The sequence below is a fragment of the Malaclemys terrapin genome, chromosome 9 (assembly GCF_027887155.1).
Source record: "Malaclemys terrapin pileata isolate rMalTer1 chromosome 9, rMalTer1.hap1, whole genome shotgun sequence".
Classification (NCBI taxonomy): Eukaryota; Metazoa; Chordata; order Testudines; family Emydidae; genus Malaclemys; species Malaclemys terrapin.
Genome location: NC_071513.1, coordinates 100,698,286 through 100,719,244, shown reverse-complemented (window position 1 = coordinate 100,719,244; position 20,959 = coordinate 100,698,286). Strand labels below are relative to the sequence as shown.

Sequence of the window (20,959 nt, the reverse complement as noted above, 5' to 3'; positions counted from 1 at the left end):
AATCTATTCTCCCAAAGATGCTGGTGAGGTTGAACATTTCAGTTGGCCTATGCCTTTGCGGGGAGCTTTGCATGCTCAGCTGATTGTCTTTTCTCTGACCTTTTCAGCGAAGTTCTCTATGAAGATGAGGGCTTCCGGAGTCGCCAGTTCGCTGCGTTGGTGGCTTCCAAAGTGTTTTATCACCTGGGAGCCTTTGAGGAGTCTCTGAACTATGCCTTGGGAGCAGGCGATCTCTTCAATGTCAATGACAATTCAGAATATGTGGAGACTATCATTGGTAATTGACAGTGGCTCTAAATGGAAAGCCTTCTAGTTGGTAAAACTACTAGAACTTGAGATCCCACTTGCCTTTGCTGCTGTCCTCCAAATTCCCTGATCTCTGCTTAGAATTAGCTAAACAGATGTTGTAGCTGCTTTTTCCAGCCTAGTATTTCTTGACTTTCTTTGTTTATAATTCTGTCTAGATTGAAGAACCAGCTTACCTAGGTGCTGTGATAATACAAATAAATATTGTGCATCTGGGAAGTCTCCTGCTGTTATATCCTCATCCAGAGTCTCCTGTTTGAAACAGTCATGTAAAACATGTGTGCCTTCAGCACTGAAATCAAGACTTTGGGACATATAAGTGTTCCCCCACTTAACAGAACTGGTGCCCACCCAAGTGATTTCCATGTGTTCCCATGTGTAACTAAGGGAACCATTAAATAGGTTGATAGTGGGGTGTAAATGACTTGATAATTTAACCCTAGATTGTGGTCATGTAGTTGGTCAAGTACATTTAATTTAATGGATTTAGACAAGGCAAAGGTGATGTTAAATGCTTGTATGTGTAGACATGCATCTTATTGGAGGGTGCTTATTTTTCTCCCCAAACTCTAGTAGTCAGATTTTCAGCTGCCTTGTACTACTTTTGAAGCTGTGTGTGTCCAGGGAGCTGATGGTGATTGTTCTTTATGTTCCATCTCAGCAAAATGTATTGACCACTACACCAAGCAGTGTGTGGAGAATGCAGAGCTGGCCGAAGTGGAGAAGAAACCTGTCGACGAAAGGCTGGAAGGGATTGTTAACAAGATGTTCCAGCGGTGTTTGGATGATCACAAGTACAAGCAGGCCATTGGTATTGCGCTGGAGACTCGTAGGCTGGACGTCTTTGAGAAAACCATACTGGAATCGGTAGGTGGAGGATTCACTTGTAGGGTTTAACTTTCCCCTTCAGGGTTTGGATCAAGAAAAGAGAGGTTCAAGTGACTATAAAACTACAGATTTTGTTGGGGAAAAATAACAGTGAAGCTCACTGGGAAATGTTTGGTGAAACCTAGTGATTCAACTTGAATGATGAGATTTTTACCCTGTCATGTTTTGTCTATTTTATCTGTTGCCCCTTTTTAATATTTAAAGGGGCACTTAATGTGCTGTGGTGGATAAGCATCAGACAGATAAGTTTCAGTTCTAGTGACGTTTTAATTTCAAAAATAATTTATGCAACTTTTTTCATGAACAAATCTGAGGAATGAAGAGTTGGCAATAATTAAACCATCTCTTCCCAAAAAAGTTGTTCACCAGGAAGTGGAAGAGCCTCTCTTTGTTTAAAACTATGTATAACCCACCTATTGTAACCGTGGAGGTTCTGATTATCCACAAACATGGCTCATCCTTTTTTGAATCTTGCTAAGCTCTTGAACTCCGTGTTGTCATGCAGGAGTTGGACGCATAGGTTGAATATGCATTATTCAAAAAGTATTTCCTTTTATCTGCTTTAAATTTGTAGCCTTTCCATTTCAGGGAATGTACCCTAGTTTTTGAAATATGAGCGAGGGTATCTAGGAGTGCCCAAATTACCTTCTTTATTCCATTTGTTGTTCTGTATACCTCTGTCATGTCCCATCTTATTAATCTCCGTTTCTTAAGCTAAATGGTCCTGATCTTTTCAGTCCTCATATGGAAGTTTTTCCACACACCTAATAACTTTGTTCCTTTCTGAACCCCTTCTGTTTCTGCTATAGCTTAGCTCAGATGCTCTGATCAGAGCTGAATAGACTTTTCTCTTCTCGATCTCCTGCATGAAGCATGTGTATAAGTGGAATTCTTCGGCTGGGTGGTCCATTTGGTTAACATTTCTATGTTGAACACCTGCATTTCCCTGGGTTGAGTACCTGATGGTTAGGGAAAAGTGTGTGGGACAGAAGATTTAAGTATTGAGCTCTCAAGGGACATTTGTGCTTATGTTTTGAGGTTTTAATTTGGAGTCAATTTGCGTCATTCCGTGAGTATTGTTTCTTGGTGGTGAAGTATGCTTGTTTTGGTTATAAATGGTCTTCTGTTTGGGTCACGTTTGTATGCATGTGGTGTTTGAGTTTCAATGAAAGAGAAAAATAAGAGACCAGATGTCAAGTTGTATGTATTTTTCTGTCAACATAAAATAAATTACATGTAAATGGTTTTATTCTGTAACCTTGTTTTTTAATAACCTCTGTTACAAAATCTGGACGGTGTCTTTTCCATCAATTTCAGAATGATGTTCCGGGAATGCTCGCCTACAGCTTAAAGCTCTGCATGTCTCTGATGCAGAATAAGCAATTCCGTAATAAAGTGCTGCGAGTTCTGGTTAAAATCTACATGAACCTGGAGAAACCAGACTTCATCAATGTGTGCCAGGTAATGTTGTGTATCTCTGCTCTTCATAAACACTTTGCTTAATAAAAATTACTGTCTTCTAGGTGTATCTAACTCAATTCCCACATGGGCTTTGATCGTATTTAGTTAAACAAATGAAATTCAGTTGCCTAGGTGGGTGCTAAATATGGATTGAATGGAGGTCAATATTAAAGGTGCACTCTGATATTTCATACTTGCTCATGCTCATTCTTTTGAAACAAAGCTTGCTCTAAAACAACTAGAGGAGCTAGAACACTTTTGTCAATGATCTGGAAGTAAATATAAAATTACTGCAGATTAAAATTTGTGGATGACAAAAACTGGTGGAATAGTAAATAATAATGACAGGCCTGTCATACAGAGCCATTTGGATTGCTTGATTCACTGGTCCTATTCAAGCAAAATACTTTTTCATACAGCCAAATGAAGTTCATGCATTTAGGAACAAGAAGTCCATACCTACTGAACAGAGGACTGTGTCTTGGAAAGCAGTGACTCTGAAAAGGGTGTAGGGCTCATAGTGGAAAAGCATCTGAACATGAGTTCCCAGTGCGATGCTGTGGCAAAAAGGGATGATGTGATCCTTGGCTGTATAAACAGGGGAGTAGTGAGTAGGAGTAGGGAGGTGATTTTTATTTTTGTATAGGGAATCGGTGAGACCGATACTGGAAAAATGCATCAAGTTCTGGTGTCCACGTTTTTAAAAGAATGTTGAAAACTTAGAGAGGGTTCAGAAAAGAGCCTCAAATGATTTGAGCACTGGAGAGAATACCTTCCAGTGAGAGACATAGATCTCACTCTGTTTAGCTTAACAGAAAGAAGACTGAGAGGTGACTTGATTTACAGTGTACAAATACCTTCAAAGAGAGAAAATACTGGGTACTAACTGGCTCTTTAATCTAGTAGACAAAGGCAGAACAAGAGCCAGGGGCTTTAAGCTGGAGCCAAAGAAATTCAAAATGGGAATAAGGCACAAATTTTTAACTGTGAGGGTGATAGCTATTTGGAGCACCAGGGGACATGGTGGATTCGCCATCTCTTGATGTCTTCAAATCAAGACTGGAGGTCTTTCTGGAAGTTGTGGTTTAGTTAGACACAATTTACTGGGGTCAATACAGGGGTATCTGGATGAAATTCTCTGGCCCATGTTATACCAGAGGTCAAACTAGGTGATATAATGGTCTCTTCTGAGCCTACGCTCTGTGAATTATGACTAAAGGTTCCATGCATCATTGTGGGGGATCAGGCCGTAATCACACAACTTGGAACCTGAAGAAAATTTAAGAACTTCCTTTCTTTTCTCCAGGAAATAAATACAACTTTTTGTTTTCAGAAAGCTATTTCATGATCACCTTTACACAGCTGGGTGCTTAGGTCTTGTGCCATCGCAGCTTGCCCTAGGTGTGGGACTTCAAGAGCATCACACCCTGTTCTATTTTATCTTAGGTATTTTAGCAAAATGGCACATGTTCATTTGGTAAAACCTTTCAATCTTGTTCTAGTATTAGTCAGTATCATAACTAATGAGGTTAATCTGAGATTACACTATCATTTCAAGTAATGAAGTGGATGGACTATAGGTTATGCCCATACAGCTTCAGAAGATGCTGTTATACATAGGAAAAAAATTAATTCTTAAGAAGCTTCTCTGACAGTAATTGTGTTTAAAATGACACTAAGGAAAATATTAAGTGTACTTACAAGAACTACTGTAAGATTATTAGTATCTGCCATGGGTGGGAGAGACTTCTGTCCCAGGGAAACGGTACAGAAATTAGTAGGGGGAATTGGTGCCTATTCTTTCATCTTGCAGTGTTTTCTACCTGGTGGGTTTATCTTTCTTTTTTTTTTTTTTTTTTTTCTCCTCCCAGTGCCTGATTTTCCTGGACGACCCCCAGGCTGTAAGTGACATCTTAGAAAAGCTGGTGAAGGAAGACAACCTTCTCATGGCTTATCAGATCTGCTTTGATCTGTATGAAAGTGCCAGCCAGCAGTTCTTGTCTTCTGTGATCCAGAATCTTCACACTGTTGGAACCCCTATTGCCTCTGTGCCTGGATCAACCAACACTGGGACTGTCCCTGGATCTGAGAAAGACAGGTGGGGATGTTGGCTTGAGTAGAAATATAATTGTCATGTTCAGTTAGAATACAATTGTTGTATTATTTTTTGGGGGGCGGGGAGGGGGGAAATTAATTTACGCAGGAACATTGGAAGGGCATGCGTCAATATTCTTAGACTTAGGGGAATGTATGGCCCAGGGACTAGTAATACGTAAGTCCCTTAGACTTCAGTTTTTCTTTTGTTTACAATTTCCTGGGAATTTAGTGGCATTTATTACAAAATTTTTAAAAGGTGAAAATTGCTAAAAACAAATTAATGACCCAGTTTTCTGGGTAAATATTGGGGTTAATACTCGGGGATGGGAGAACAGAAAAAAAGCAAGAGTATTGAAAGTAAAAGCAGTTTAATGCTGTGGTAGTTTATTTCATTAACTGTATTTAGTTGCATAATATGTAGTGTTACTAGATGGTACCTGAACCTATTGGAGCCCAGAGATACTTTAACAGAGAGAATTGAATTACATTTAGACTAGTTGTTTATTGACATAAACACATCTTACCTAATGCTATATTGGATTTTCTTAGCATAATCAGTATTTTCAGGTACTTCAGTAGTCTACAGTTTGGGTGAAAATTGGTCAAAACTGAATAATAACTTTTGTAAAACCTGGGAAATTTTCAGTAAAAACCAGAAATGAAGGGCCTTATTATAACTGATATGATACAAAGCCTTTCACCTCTTGGACAAAGCTCACTAGTTCCAATCCAGCCTAGAACTTTGTTACCAGAAGATTATGACCATTTGGGGACGGTTGAGCAATCTGTATCACAAGAGCTTCGTGGCTAGATATCCACATTACACGACACCCCCACAATTGGGGCTAATGGGTCGCCTCATTTCATCTCCTCTTTGGTCTCTCACAAGTAGTCCGCACGGCATGAAGACTCAGCTGCCCTCTCTTTCCTAGAGGTGGCCCTCTCTAGGTTAAGATGGAGGCATGTGGATACAGCCTTGTGGAGGAAGCTGGTAGCACTGCTGTTCTTGCTGTGCCTGTTCTTTAGCCTCTGGAGCTGCCAGACAAGCACCCACATCTAATTAAATAGCGTTTAATGGGGACTGTAGTCCAAACCAAGCCTACCAAAACACAAGGGCCTATGGAAATGTAGGAAACTGGTTCCAAACACCTTTGTTTCTTCAGTCAAGAGTGCGTATGTAGCGGGTAGATCGGGTTGGGCAAACTTTTTGGCCCGAGGGCCACATCTGGGTGGGGAAATTGCATGCAGGGCCATGAATGTAAGGCTGGGGCAGGGGGTTGGGGTGTGGGAGGGAGTGCGGTGTGCAGGAAGGGGCTCAGGACAGGGGTGCAGGGAGGAGGCTCAGGGCAGGGGGTTGGGGTGCAGGAGGGCTATGGGGTGTGGCAGGGGACTCGGGGCAGGAGGTTGGGGTGCAGGAGGGCTGTGGGGTGTGGCAGAGGACTCAGGGCAGGGGGTTGGGGTGCAGGAGGGGGCTCAAGGCAGAGGGTTGGGGTGCAGGGTGCGGCAGGGGGTTGGGGTATGGGGTGCAGCAGGAGTGCAGGGTGCAGGCTCTGGCCCGGCGCCGCTTACCTGGAGCAGCTCCAGGGTGGCAGCAGCACACAGCGGGGCAAAGGCAGGCTCCCTGCCTGCCCTGGCCCTGCACTGCTCCCAGAAAGCAGCCGGCACCACATCCCTGCAGCCCCTGGGAGTGGGGGGGCAGAGGGCTCCGCGTGCTGCCCTCGCCTGTGGGTACCTCCCCTGAAGCTCCCATTGGCCGCAGTTTCCCGGCCAACGGGAGCTGCGGGGGGAGGTACCCACAGGTGAGGGCAGCGCGCAGAGCCCTCTGTCTCCCCTCCCCCAGGGGCCGCAGGGATGTGGTCCTGGGAGCAGCACGGGGTCCATGGCGCCACAGGGGTGGCAATCCTGTGGGCCGGATCGAAAGCCCTGACCGGCCGGATCTGGCCGGTGGGCCGTAGTTTGCCCACCCCTGAGATAGATGTCCCCCTGTTGTGATGTCCCCACAGGAAGAGGGAATATGTACCCACAAAGCAATTTATAATCAGCCTGTGCAATGTCTGACCTCGATTAGTCCTCTTTGAGGCTGCCTCTGAACACTGATTGCATTGCAGGGGTCAGCAGGCAGCAGCCCTCTCCCTCGAACACTGGAAATTCAATTTTTGATCATTCCGAGAGACCTGGACAGATTCCTCTCCCCAGCATTGGCAGAGCCTTATGCTTCAGGAGGTGCTGTTGCTTGGAAGAGATGTGAAATAATTATCCCCTCCAACTTGCTTGTAATGCCCATTCAGTCGTGTCAGTGAGAGAGATGGATGATGCCTGAAGTGTTCTGGCTGGCGTGGCACTCCCCAGGAGAGACTGGAAAACTGCCTGAGTTTATTTTAAAATGTCAGGCAGAGGGAGTCTGTACAGTATATTGGGCTACAGCGATAAATGGAATGTTTCCCTCCACTACACAAGTCTGTCAAGGCCTTGTGTCAGTGCCAGCTTAATGGCTTGGATTGCTTTCCCATTCATTGCTACGTCCATCCTTACTGACAGTGGTGGCCCCTTGGCTTTTGAGTATGGAGGTAGTTCCTTTGCTATGTCTCAGACACATTTCCACCAGTGGGTTTTCCCTCACGTCTCCCTGTCCATACAAGCTTCTCCAGTCGCTGCACTTTCCAGCCAGCGTGAGGGCCAGGATTCTCCCAGTCTTTTATCCCTAACTCCCCTCTGACTCAGATTGCAGAGGAGGACTGCTACACTTGTGTGTGTCAGCCCTGTGCCATGCCCAAGGTCTCTTATCCCTGGAGCTCACCTTCACATCCCAGGCTCCTGTGTCAGGGCGCAACATTCAGCTGCTGCCAGAGCATTTGGCAGTCATGAGATGTGAACTGGGTTGTATTTTTTGTGTTTAATTTCAGTGACACCATGGAAACAGAAGAGAAGCCAAGTAGCACTTGTGCTGCGAAGTCTGCAGAATCTGTGAGTGCCACTCTGTGAAATCAAATGTGCTGTGTTCAGCTGTCCATACACTTTTGCTTAGATCCCTTCCTCTTCTTCCCTGTCACAAGGTGGGATGAGCCTTTAAGGGAGTTGGGCGTACCCCTATCTGTGACTAAATTAGCTCCCTCCTAAGTGATAGGTTTGAGGCTAGAGGTCAGGTGATGGTCTGCAGATAAAAGGCCAGCAAGCAGCTGAGAGAGAGAAAACTGTAGGGAGCAGGTAGGCTTCTGCAGGAGACTCTGGGTCAGGAGAAGGGGCCAGGTAGAAGGACCTGGTTTATCTGTTTGATTTGGACTGCATTAGTATTGAGGAAATTAACTCCTCCCCAAAGAAAAGCACTGAAATTCTGCTGCTGTTGGGGACTTCATTCTGATGCACTGGCCGGTGAATTGGCCCACTCCCCACAAGCCATTCAGTCACAATTTTCCTGACTGGGAGAGCTTGGACGTTGCTTCTGGAATGCCAAAAGGAGTTGCTAGAGTAATACCAGGCGCTCATGTTCCCTGGGGGCTGTACACTTTGCTCTGCAGTGTTTACAGCCCACAGTGAAGGATAGAGCTTGGTGCTTGAATTCTGATCCCTGCTGGGGAATAGTGCAATTGTGCTATTGCTGCGCTACTTGGCTGGCTCATTAGATTTCTGTTGTGTAACGCTGCCTCTCTCAAGTATGTTAGAAGTAAATATACATACATCCTAAGCAGCAACTGTAGCAGCCGGGCCATGGTATTTTCTGGAGCTGGTGAAAGGAAATAAATAAAATGCCACCCAAAGGTAATGCACACATGTGAACTAGTCATGGGAATCTTTGAGATTTTCTTGTAGATAGCTGAAAGGGAGACATTCTATTCATTCAAATGTAAGTAGAGAGATTTGCTGAGACGAGGCAAGGAAACAGGGTGGAAGTCCTTACTTCGTCAAGAGCCTGCGAGCAGTGCACTCCGGGGGCAGGGTGTCTTGAATTAGTTTCTGTTACATGAACACCATTGGTTGTGGCAAGGGGCAAGCATGCATAAGCAATCTTTGTGGCCTGAAGCATTCCTGAGTTTAATCTGCCCCAGATCAGAAAAGAAATAATTGAGGGGATTAGTTGAAGGGCTAAACTAGCTGTATTCGGTGGGTCTCTTTAACATAAAGCAGCTACAAAGAGACCCGATGTACTTTCCACCCTCTGTGAAAGAGCGCCAAGCAGAGACTTACCCTGCAGACGTTATCTAGGGCTGTGGGGACGAGTTATTCCAGCAGAGCACTGGAAACGCGCAGGCAGTGGAAATACAGCAGTGAACGGTCGATTGTTCCAAAAGTCATAACACTGGGTTCTCCCTCCCCGGCCATTGTACATCGGAGCAGGGTGGCTTTAGCACATCCGCTTCCATGAACCTTCCGCATTGAATTAAGGTGTGGTCTGATTTCCTGAGAAGTTCTAGCCATATCATGGGGCACAGCCTGTGACGCCCAAAGTATTGCTGCTTTGAGTCCTTCCCCACTATAATCGCCAAGGAAATATAAGCACAATGTGACTATAGGCGACTGCTCTTGGGGGAGATTCTTTTCTCCTCATCTGTTGAAGAAGGTATAAAAGACCAAAGAAGGCAGCATGTTGAGGCTTTTTGGCATTTGGTACAGGTCTCCTCGCAATACCTTCCATTCAGTTCAGTGGCTGCATTTAATCGTAGGGGGTCTTTCCCCTACTCCTGTACATAGAGGCACTCCCATTAATGTTTCTGGGAGCTGGGTTATAGGCATTGAGGGAAGAATTAATGCCCTTTTCTCTTCCCAGAGGTGCTGGTCTCTGAAGCACGTGACGGGGCATGTACTGTTAAATATGCCCATCTATTAGCTCTCTCGTGGGCAATGTTTTAACAGAGCTTGATCCTGGGGGAATACAGGGATTCTGATGACCTGTTTTTTGTTTGTTTTGTTTTTTTGGGTTATTTGTGTGTGAAGAACCCAGAGCCTAAGGACCAGATTTCAAAAATGATTAAAATTTTAAGTGGTGAAATGGCTATTGAGTTACACCTGCAGTTTTTAATACGAAACAACAATACAGACCTGATGATTCTCAAAAACACAAAGGTAAGAGACCTTGGATTGTCTTTTTCTTTCTGGAAACATCACAGATTTTCTGGTGACTGTGTTTCAATACTGAATGTAGTCTCCTCCTTGAAGCAGTAGGCTTTAGCCAGGTCAGTATGTCTCTTGGAGGAGTCTATTTATTCTGTCTCTCTCTTTCCAAGGATCTAGTTTAGTATATTGGTCAGACCAGATTGATTTTAAAACTTGAAACTCCAAGGCTAAGGGAGGGCTGCTGGTTCCCACTCTCTGGCCCAAAGCCATCAGCCCCCAGAGTGTGGCCCAGGGAATCCTGAGGTGTGGCTTGTGGACGCCTTTCGCTGTGTCTGTGGGTTGAAGATAAAGCTGCTCAATTGCAGTATTTTAATGCAGGGAATAAACTGAATGTATTGGGGAACTCGCGTAATTTCTATTTCACTAGGGAAGATATTCAGAGAGAGAGCGAGTGTGTGTGTGTCTGTGTGTTAAAATTTATGTGCAAAGTAGGTGCAGCCCTTGGGCTCATGGGAAGCTTTGTCCCTTCTGTCCTTTAAGACAAGTGATTATTGTTAATCACAACAGAGAGATTATTTGAATCTGAAATGTAACTTCTGTCCTCAGCAAGAGGTGGTGTGAAACCGTTGCTTTAAGCAAGTACACGTCTGTTGGGAGGTTCCATTTTAAATGAACTGGAAATGCCTAAAACTCTTTTGGGTAGTGATTCGGCGTAGCCTTCTAGGAAGGGCTTGAAATTGCTGTGTAACAATAGGTTCCTGGAGCGCCTGGCTAGTTAAGAGAGTTCTAGTCTCAGTTTGTGCTGTTGCGTCATTCCAGAGGTGTACAGAAAGGACTTGTCTGCACTAGAAGAATTGGGTTGAGATTAGATAGGTGTGTTAACAAGCAATGCACCCCCATCAGGAAAAAGATCATGCTTAGGTTGGGGTTAGTTAATACAACTCTATTTAATTGTGACTTATTTTTCTAGTAGCAAGTCCAGAGTGAGCAGAGCTGTGCGTCTTAGTTGTGAATCTTTGCTGCAACCTAGTGTCTGTTTCTTGCTTCTTGGTGATGCTCGTCTATTTTGCTCTTCCAGGATGCAGTGCGGAACTCTGTATGCCACACAGCGACGGTTATAGCAAACTCCTTTATGCACTGTGGGACAACCAGTGACCAGTTCCTTAGGTAAATACATTGCAAAGAAGTCCAGTTAGCATTCAGAGAGCTAGAATAGTAAGTGCAGTATTGTTCACCCCGTCTCCGAAAAGACATTGCAGAACTAGAGGAGGATCAGCAAAGTGGTGATAATGATCAAGGGGCTTGAAAAAGCTGTCCTATGAAGAGTTTGGAAAGATTAGAATCCTTTCCTTTAGAAAGGAGATGGATAAGCAGAGAGGTGATAAAAGTGTATGAGATAACGAATGGTCTAAAGAAGGGCGATTGGGAGCGTCTGATCTCCTGTCTCATAACACAAGAGCAAGGGGACATTCAATGAATTTAAAAGGTGGGAAATTCAAAATCAATAGAAGGAAATATCTTTTCCCACTTCATGTAACTGGACTGTGGAATTCACTGCCAGCGGAAGTCATTGTGGCCAAGAACTTAGCAATATTCAAAAAGGGTCTGGATATTTACATGGATATCAAGACTATGCAGTGTTTCTATACATAATTATAATTTTAAAAGTGATATTAAACCTTGTGCTTTATGGCTTAAACCAGTCTCTGACTATTGGAGATCAAGATGAGACCGAGTGGGAGGGTCAGATTATCCCACATCAGCCTGTTTGTGGAGTTCTTACCCCTCTGAAGCATCTGGGTCTGGCCACTGTCAGCGGTGGAATTCTGCTCTAGATGGACCATTAGTTTAGTCCAGTCTGGCAGTTCCTATTTTCCTGTAAATAGAGGCTGGCTTACTGGTGAGCTCGTGACACTCATGGAGGTCAAAGGTGGGGACTGAACCCACTGCGGGAGGTGAAGAAAGAAAATGACTCTATGATCAAATCCCTGTAGTTGGACTGGGAACAGTGTCGATGGACTGCGTGGCGAGCAATATCCAACTCTCTGGAAGGATTGCTCAGCCTGCAGCCCGGTCTTTGAATATGTTGAAGTAGTAGATTTATGTAGTTCTGTGTCGTCACTTAATGCTGCTGTTCAGGACGGTGATTTCCAATGTTCAGCAGCTGAGCCGGGACCAGCCAGAAATCAGGGCTGCTCTAGGCAGTGGAGCATGGAAGCAGCCCCTCCCCATCTCCAACAGGTGCCGGTTTTGACAACAGTTTTTTCTGATGAAATGTGGGTGGTGGGTGTTATAGAAACGATATTTAACCCCTGACTTTCCTCCTTCCAGAGATAATTTGGAGTGGCTGGCCAGAGCCACGAATTGGGCTAAGTTTACTGCTACTGCCAGCCTGGGTGTCATACATAAGGTAATGCTGCCTTCATTCCTGTGTGCCTAAAGGTAAACTCTTGCCATGCCAATGCTGAGACTGTTTGTTTGTCTCTTTTGGAATGGAGTGGGGTTTCTGGATTCTACACTCCGGTCCTGGTCACACTCCAACTCGTAACCAAGTTTGTACCCAGTCACTGATCGGCTGACTGTAAATGTGGCCCGATTATAACTTGGTTGGAACCGAAGCAGCTAATGGTACCTGACCCACGCCAGAGCCCTTGGTTGGCCCATGGTCGTCCTTCTGTGAGCGGTTTGGTCCTTTCTTTCTTTATTTGCAGTGCAATCCAGACACTCTAACCATGTTGGTGTAACTGGTTTGGTTGAACCTTAGGACATCTTGGAGTGCATTGTCCCATGTGCTGCCAGTGCCACCTTTTGTGTATGTTCTCCAGGCACTTTATTGCTATGGAGGCACCACACCATAGAAGAGCTGCCCAGACTTTCCCCAGATTTACTGGTACAAACGTAGCTAGGGAGCCTGTGGACATGCAAACACGTCACTGATGGCAGAACAGTTGCTGTGTGGACACAAACTGAACAGTGTTACCTATAACCAATTTAGGTGATTTGGCCTCTGGCTGGTTACAAAACCACTGTTAAAACTTGTGCTGTGGACAGGGCCGAATGTTTTAACGAGCGTATTCAAATATCATAAACAGGACATTTAATTTTTAAGAAACATCAAATACACGTGGCAGCTTCTTAATCAGAGAGATGTGCGAAGACTCTGTTGATTTCCAGTTTTTTTTTCTGACTGTATACATGCATATAGCAGAACGTGCACTGGGCTAAACAAGGGCATGTAGTGTAATTATGGTCAGAAAAGTGGTGGAGAAATATGGCTTAAAGCAGGGGTAGGCAACCTATGGCACGTGTGCCAAAGGTGGCACTCAAGCTGATTTTCAGTGGCACCCATACCGGGTCCTGGCCACCGGTCGGGGGAGGCTCTGCATTTTAATTGAATTTTAAATGAAGCTTCTTAAACATTTTAAAAACCTTATTTACTTTACATACAACAATAGTTTAGTTATATATATAGACTTATAGAAAGAGACCTTCTAAAAACATTAAAATGTATGACTGGCACGTGAAACCATAAATTAGAGCGAATAAATGAAGACTCGGCACACCACTTCTGAAAGGTTGCCGACCCCTGGCTTAAAGGGAAGAACCTTCAACTGACTTATCAAAATCTAAGTGCACAGGAGAAGAATACCGTGAATGAACAGATGATTTAAAGTACTTACAAGGACCATTTGGATGGAAGGGACCTGTGAATACTAAACCTGTGAGGTGGATTTAATTCTCTAATCCAACCCTGATAGATCACATCTAGCCTTGAATATGTGCAGTGAAGCTGTGATCTAGACAAATGTTTGTCCAACTTAATTAAAATGGGGGGAAGGGCTCTTTTTGCTACTGTACAGTCAGAGACCCCACTCTTCTCCCCTCCTTTGCATCAGTTGCAGAGGATGGTGGCTTCCATTTACCAAATGTCTGTGGTTTTATAATTTTATTTTGTGGCTTCATGATGTTACTGAGCTTCGTATGGTGATATGTTCCAGAGGAGCATTGATGGTGGCTGACCTTGCCGATTCAATGCTGGGAAAGCATTTTCCAGTCTGAAATAGTGGGAAACCATTGTAATTGCTTTGTGGGGCTAGAACCTTTACTTAAAGCATCCTGATTATTCGGCCAGATATGGTTCCTGAGCCAAATTTCTTTGCATTGGCTTTGGATAGCAATCATGTGACCGGAGTGTAGTCACATGGCTCTGTGTGAATAAGTAGTTCAGAAATGCAGAGAACACAGCATTAAAAGATAAAAAGATTGAACATGTTGGGTTTGTTTTAGATCACAGCGTGGAAATTGGTGGCTAAAGCAGATGTTTCCTACTGAGTGTTTAAAATATTGTAACAATGTCTTCTAATTAAGCACTATTTTCTTTCTCCTCTCGTTTTTCCTTTTTCCCCAACCCCTTGGGCAATGACTTTGCAGGGTCATGAGAAGGAAGCTCTACAATTAATGGCAACATACTTACCCAAAGACACCTCTCCAGGCTCGGCCTATCAGGAGGGCGGAGGTCTCTATGCATTGGGTCTGATTCATGCTAATCACGGTGGTGACATCATTGACTATCTGCTGAACCAGTTGAAGAATGCCAGCAATGATGTGCGTACTAGATTTAACAATGAACCTAGTTGTGTTCTCTTGTACCCAACAGTGCGCTAGGTGCTTCACACAAACCAGGCCTTTGACCGCTTACACTTTAAAACAGATATGATACAACAACTGATGACCATTAACAGCCTGATAACAGCAGAAGGGCATGACTAAGACAATGGCTACAGCAAATAACCCTAACGCCCTTCTTGTTAGAATACAAGTGGGATTTTAGGATGGACTTGTATACTTGTTTCAAAATAAATGTAATCTACAGCATGACTTTATACCCATCCCTCCTTTGTTTTAAGGTAGACTTACTGTATTATGCTCTGATTTTGGCTCCAATTACCTACCAAAGGAATAAATTGCTCAAGTGACTGTGCTGCAAACTATCTTATGTGTAAACAGTTTCAGCAAGGATTTGCTGGGCTTCTTCAACTCTGACCCTTATGTTTGGAACAGCCTCCTAATTAATGTTTGCCCAGAACCCTTCCTCTCTCTCTCCTAGGGTAGATAATAAAACAGAAAATATCGTAATGCCACTATATAAATTCATGGTACACTCATGTCTTGCATACTGTGTGCAGTTCTGGTCACCCCATGTCAAAAAAAGTACTAGAATTGGAAAAGGTACACAGAAGGACAACAAAAATGATTAGGGGTATGGAACAACTTCATTTGAGGAGAGATTAAAAGACTGGGACTGTTCAGCTTGGAAAAGAGATGACTAAGGGGTGGGATATGATTGAGGTCTAGAAAATCATGACCGGTGTAGAGAAAGTGAATAAGAAAGTGTTTACCTCTTCACATAATACAAGAACTGCGGTCATCCAATGAAATTAATAGGAAGCAAGTTTAAAACCAGCAAAAGGATTTACTTCTTCACAAAACATACAGTGAACCTGTGGAACTCATTGCCACGTGATGTAGTGAAGGCCAAAAGTATAACTGGGTTCAGAAAAGAATTATATTAGTTTGTGGAGAATAGGTCCAACAATGGCTATTAGCCCAGATGGTCAGGGATCAAACCCCATGCTCTGGGTGTCCCAAAACCTCTGACTGCCAGATGCTGGGATTGGACAACAGGATGGATCACTTGATAATTGCCCTGTGCTTTTCATTCCCTTTGAGGTATCTGGCATTGGCCACTGTCAGAAGACAGGATACTGGGTTAGATGGACCATTGGTGTTGGCCAGTGTGGCCATTCTTATGTTCTTCTAGGGTATCTTCTAAGTTTCCCCCTAGGTCTGTGAATCATTCTAGCTGGAAAGATCACACTCATTTTGGGCTTTATTTTATATTGTATTGCTCCTTCATGCCTTCAGAGAATACAAGATGATGAGGGCCTTATGAATACCTGTATACATTTCCAGTCAGGGTCTATTGGGGCAACACATTTTGCCCATTGCATATCTCTGTACAATGGTGGCCCTGTTTAAATAATTCCTTGGGAAGAATGCTAAAAATAAATCATCAGAAAATCTGTTGTACTGGGCTTGTAGCACCCCTTACTGGGCAGAGCTCTGGGCTGGCTTTGGGAACATAGCTGTTGTCTTGATCAGAGAAAGCGATGGGCTGGGGCTGGCTGGAAAAGTATTGGGATTCATAACTAGGGGCAACAGTTCATTTGAGTTTTCGGGGAATAGGGCCATACACTGCTGGTTTCCAGCTTAAAGCTCTGGCTTCTTCAGCCGAAGTAGACACCTTCCCATTGTAATACATTGAGCAGTAAGGAAAATGGTTGTGCTTTTTTTGTAGATTGTCCGACATGGTGGTGGTCTGGGTCTGGGTCTGGCTGCCATGGGGACTGCACGCCAGGATGTGTATGATTTGCTGAAAACAAACCTCTACCAGGACGATGCAGTGACAGGTAAAGATGCTGCTTCTAAAACATGAGCCCTGGCTCGTAGTATAGACTATTTCCACTGTGCAACTCTGTCCTGGCCTTTCCATGACCTACAAGGTCTTTTTATTTTGTTGCAGGTAATGCCTGCGGGCCTGATTGTATTGGGTATTGTACAGACACCTAGCAAGAGACAGCCGCTGCCATAGGAAGATTAGCCTAAGAATTGCAGGGACTGTGATTCAGTGACCTGATGCTTCTTTTTAGAGGGTCCTTTATTTCACTCATGGGGCCTCAAAGAAACTCTTCTCCCCTTACACTTTTTTAAATCTGTTTTGACCCCACATTCCTGCCAGATCTCTTTGGCTAAGAGAGGCTGAGTGGAGGGGCTCACGAAGACCACTACTGTATTGGCTCAGGTTAACAGAAGAGCTTATGAGATGATCTGCCTGAGTACTGGCGTGAGAAACCTATTGAACCTGGGAGGGCATAGCACTAACCCCAGGGCCCATGGGCTGGTGGCTAGTAACGTGATATGGGCATACATCAAATACACCTTCCACAGTGATTCATTAAAATGAAGACGCTGCTGCATTAACAATCTATCTTTTAAGTAGCTTTATAATATTTCCCAGGGAGTGATTTTATTATACTGCTGTCTAGTTAAGGCTTCTGCTAATGCGGCTCTGTGTAAACATCATCGGTATGCATTCGCAATTTCCCTTTAGAAACGTCCTTCCTTCCTGTAGCTTTTGTGAGTGAGTGAACACCATGCTGAGCAGCAGGTCTGCTGGGCACAGTGTCTGGAAACTCTGTATTGGCCTGTATCTCAGTAGGATAAGGGGCTTCTGGGTATTGTGTTTACATTGGAATTGATATATTAGCCTATTTCGGGAGCTCTGCATGCTTTACTGATTCCCTTTTGCTGCTGTGCAGGTGAAGCAGCTGGTCTGGCATTGGGTCTGGTAATGCTGGGCTCTAAAAATGCTCAGGCAATTGAGGACATGGTTGGCTACGCGCAGGAAACGCAGCATGAAAAGATCTTGCGGGGCCTGGCTGTGGGCATCGCCCTGGTGATGTATGGGAGGATGGAGGAAGCAGATGCCCTCATAGAGAGTCTCTGCAGAGATAAGGTGAGTGTGTCTGCGTTTTGATACCGTCATGGTCTGTTTCAGAGATTTCCCCCTGCTCCCTTCTGAAATCTCCAGCTTTGGTTAGGGTGACTGCTTTCACCAGAAAAGTTTTTCCGAATAACTGAATGTGTCTATGTCCCTGTTGGGTGATGTGTGGCAGTGGTCAGTAAAGTTATTCTGAAAGGGTTGGACGATTCACAGCTCATGATACTTTTTGCCTCTAGGTTATTAGTGCCAAATGGCATTCCCACCTGATGGCTGTTCTGTGGCATGTCCCATGCCTAGTAGACAGGTGCCTATAGCCCGTTTTCCCCCCTGTTGGTAGCTTCAGAGCCCAGGAATTGAGTAGACTTGAAAACTGAACTTCTGACTCCTAGCTTTGTCTGTAGAAATATAAATATTGAAGCACTCTCTGTCTTCCAGGATCCAATCCTCCGTCGTTCAGGAATGTACACTGTAGCTATGGCTTACTGCGGCTCAGGGAACAACAAGGCAATCAGACGTTTGCTGCATGTCGCTGTAAGTTCTGCGGAGTCTGGGGCAGGTAACAGGATAGCTGGGGTGGTGGCAGCAAATACACAGTCCATTGACAGAACTCGGTAGCTGTAATGTTAATATTCTAATCTCAAATAGTGATGTAAAGGGAATAAGTGGCCTCTCTTTGCTTAATGGAAACACAAGGATTAGAAGTCATAGGGTTTGCAAACATTAAAGCTAAGAGACATTCAGCAAGAGAATAAACAAACTCCAATATCGCTTAAAGCAACACTATGCTAAAAAGTAGAACACAGCCCTAGAGTACTTGCTAGCTGGGCCTAAGAGTTTCTTATCTGCTCCAGATAACCTTCCTCATAATTTATTGTGCTCAGCAGAAACCGGGTAGCTTCTAAAATATGGAGGCCATCAGCTCTTTCTGACTAATAGGTCTGTGAGCCAAAAAAAATAGGACTTAAAACATGTCAGTGTGGGAATGGTAGTTCTTTGGGAGTCTATTTCAGCCAAGGATCAGTTACCTCACTGAATGTGACTGTTAATTTTTCTATCTCTGTAATCCTAGGCCTATATCCCAGATCAAATCACCTGCATGAGAGCTGACACGAAATGTTGGGGGTTTGAACCATTCTCTTAACATCTTGTTTCCTCTTTCATAGGTGAGTGATGTCAACGATGATGTGAGGCGGGCAGCAGTTGAGTCACTGGGGTTCATTCTGTTCAGGTACAATTTCTAACTCCATCAGTTCTTCAGCCTTCAATTTGATTTGTCTGGGAGATTTTTTTTGAAAGCATGTGTGCTTCCTCCATCTCACTAACTGAATCAGTTGCTAATGGAAACGCATAGAATAATGGGAGAACGGAATCTGGGTCAGTAGTAAAGCCCATCTGCTGTGAATTTAATGGACCAGTAGATGTATTGGTATGTACTGGGATGAGATATAGATAGACGAAAAAATGAGTCGTGCAACCTTGCGTTGTGAGTGGTGGTGTGGTCTCTTGTGAGAAGTCATCTGAAACTGCACAGTGCCCTGTTATGGTGAATCTACACATGGGGAAATGACATTTTGGGGCAAAATGTCTACTTTTAGTGAAAACCTTTGACTGATGTAGTAGTTTGTATTTTCTCTAAGTGCCTTTGACTGACTTTTGGGGTGTGTGAAGGGTAATCGTACACCTCAAGTGAAAGTTGCAGTTTCTGTACATGTTTTAAGGAGAAGTTGGCTTAAATCTAATATGCAAAGTATGAAGAAAATAAAAATTGACCCTCTGAGCTGGTCCCAACTCTTGGGCGCTTTACAGGAACCATTGGATATAACGTATGTAGTCTCTGGCTCATTGTGTATGAGGAAATAAAGTGGATTAAAGTAAGTTTCTGAGACGCTCTAGCATGTAAAACTTCTGTGTCTTTTAACTAAACTCTTATTGAAATTTTCCACAGCGAGTTGCCATGTGGAATTAAGCGAGTGAAGTCTAGTTACAGGGAGTGTGATTTAGGGAATGTATCTGGTTGTATCAAATAATGGATGGCTAAGACTTGAACAGCAGTTTTGCTCAGTACATATTGGATAAAGTAACTTTTTTATTTTTTTTTATTTTTAAGAAACTGCAGTCATTTATAGCAGTAGACTTCCTAAATAAATATTCAGCAGACAACTTAATGAGCTGTTCAGGAGGTCTCCAGACATATGGCCCAATTGCCTGAATAGAGTAGAGTGAGATGAAGTTGGAAAACTTGAATTCCTCATTCCGTTTGCAAGATAAGTTCATTAAAAGTCGAATATACAGTCTCTTACTAGACACCCTTGAGATGACACTTCCAAAACAAATGTGTCTGCCTGATGACTGCCTAAAATGTTACTGGAAGCAGTTACTTCTCTAGAACTAACTTTGAAGGTAGGAGATTGTTTTGAAAACAAGACTTTGTTAAAAATAACCTCCACATTTTAAAACCACCTTATAGTTATGCAGACTGTAATGCCAAAATGGGGCATGTAAGTCTTTCATCTTCTGAAATTAGTAGGAGCAAATATTTTTTGGCCGTCGTCTTCTAGTGTCAAATCACTCTCACACTGATTCTGTGGGTAGCACTTTACAAAGCCATAGGCATGTGTATTTATCAACTTGGGAAGATGGAAACTTGGCCTGAAATTTTCATTCATATATTAACATGGGAGGCCAAGTTTCAGACTTGGACTATCATTCTTGTATATTGGTACTGGTATCCCCTTCTAGGCACCTAAATCCCACCTTTGCATGCCCAAGTCTAGAGAGTGGGTCTGTAGTCTGCACAACACGTGGGATCATTCTGGGTGAAATGTGCTCTACTAAGTAAGATTTTATTACTAATATTTTGCTCTTCTATGATGGCTTTTGTCTGGCGATCTCAAAGCACTTAATGAATTTAGACTAGAACCCTGTGAGTTAGGTATGTGTCAACCTAATTTTACAGTGGAGGAAATTGAGGCATAAGGGGTGATGTGACTTACCCAAGATCATACCAGCAAGTCTGCTCCCAGTCCTGTGCTTTGCCATAAACTCTCGTCTTCTCTTGTCTTTTTTTTTTTTTAAAACCTAACGCTCACACTAATAGAACAAGGTGTGGGGGATAGTGAGTGAAAACAATCTTTGCTTATTAATGAGTAAACCAGAGAGAGGATGGTTGCCCAATTACTAAGCTTGCTGGTAGCATCACCATCCTAGGCACAATTGTGATGTGAGCTAATTTCCCATCAGTGAAAGTATCTATCTAAATAAATGAGTAAAAGCTTTTAATGTCAGCCTTTGCATGGAAGTACTCCCATCACTCCCCCCTCCCTCCTCCCCCCCTCCCCTCTCCCCCCCGGGCAGCCTGTCTCTGGTGCTTTTTGGGACTCCCTGTTTACTTACCCACAGTTCCACATGGGCGCAGCTATTTTTCTGGCTGAGGAGAGCCGCTTCTCTATGGGCATTAGTCAGCTTCAGCAACGTAGAACACTTGTCCCCAGAGCTGAGCATGTTGTCTCTGCTTTGCTCCAAGCCCTAAAGAATCGACTCCTGGGAAGGCAGAACTTTAAGGGCCTCCCATGTGGCTGTAGAAGAAGCACTTTG

The 20,959-nt window shown here is 43.8% G+C and overlaps 1 protein-coding gene across 1 annotated transcript in view; it reads left to right on the top strand.

The window, feature by feature from the left end:
- PSMD1 (proteasome 26S subunit, non-ATPase 1) overlaps positions 1 to 20,959 on the top strand; it is a 120,404-nt gene that overhangs the window by 4,726 nt on the left and 94,719 nt on the right. The window contains exons 4-16 of the mRNA XM_054039301.1: positions 108 to 277; positions 968 to 1,173; positions 2,512 to 2,655; positions 4,527 to 4,753; positions 7,656 to 7,716; positions 9,682 to 9,810; positions 10,880 to 10,968; positions 12,133 to 12,211; positions 14,233 to 14,406; positions 16,160 to 16,271; positions 17,181 to 17,377; positions 17,801 to 17,896; positions 18,529 to 18,593. Coding sequence (XP_053895276.1) covers positions 108 to 277; positions 968 to 1,173; positions 2,512 to 2,655; positions 4,527 to 4,753; positions 7,656 to 7,716; positions 9,682 to 9,810; positions 10,880 to 10,968; positions 12,133 to 12,211; positions 14,233 to 14,406; positions 16,160 to 16,271; positions 17,181 to 17,377; positions 17,801 to 17,896; positions 18,529 to 18,593 — 1,749 coding nt within the window. The remainder of the gene's footprint in view (positions 1 to 107; positions 278 to 967; positions 1,174 to 2,511; positions 2,656 to 4,526; positions 4,754 to 7,655; positions 7,717 to 9,681; positions 9,811 to 10,879; positions 10,969 to 12,132; positions 12,212 to 14,232; positions 14,407 to 16,159; positions 16,272 to 17,180; positions 17,378 to 17,800; positions 17,897 to 18,528; positions 18,594 to 20,959) is intronic.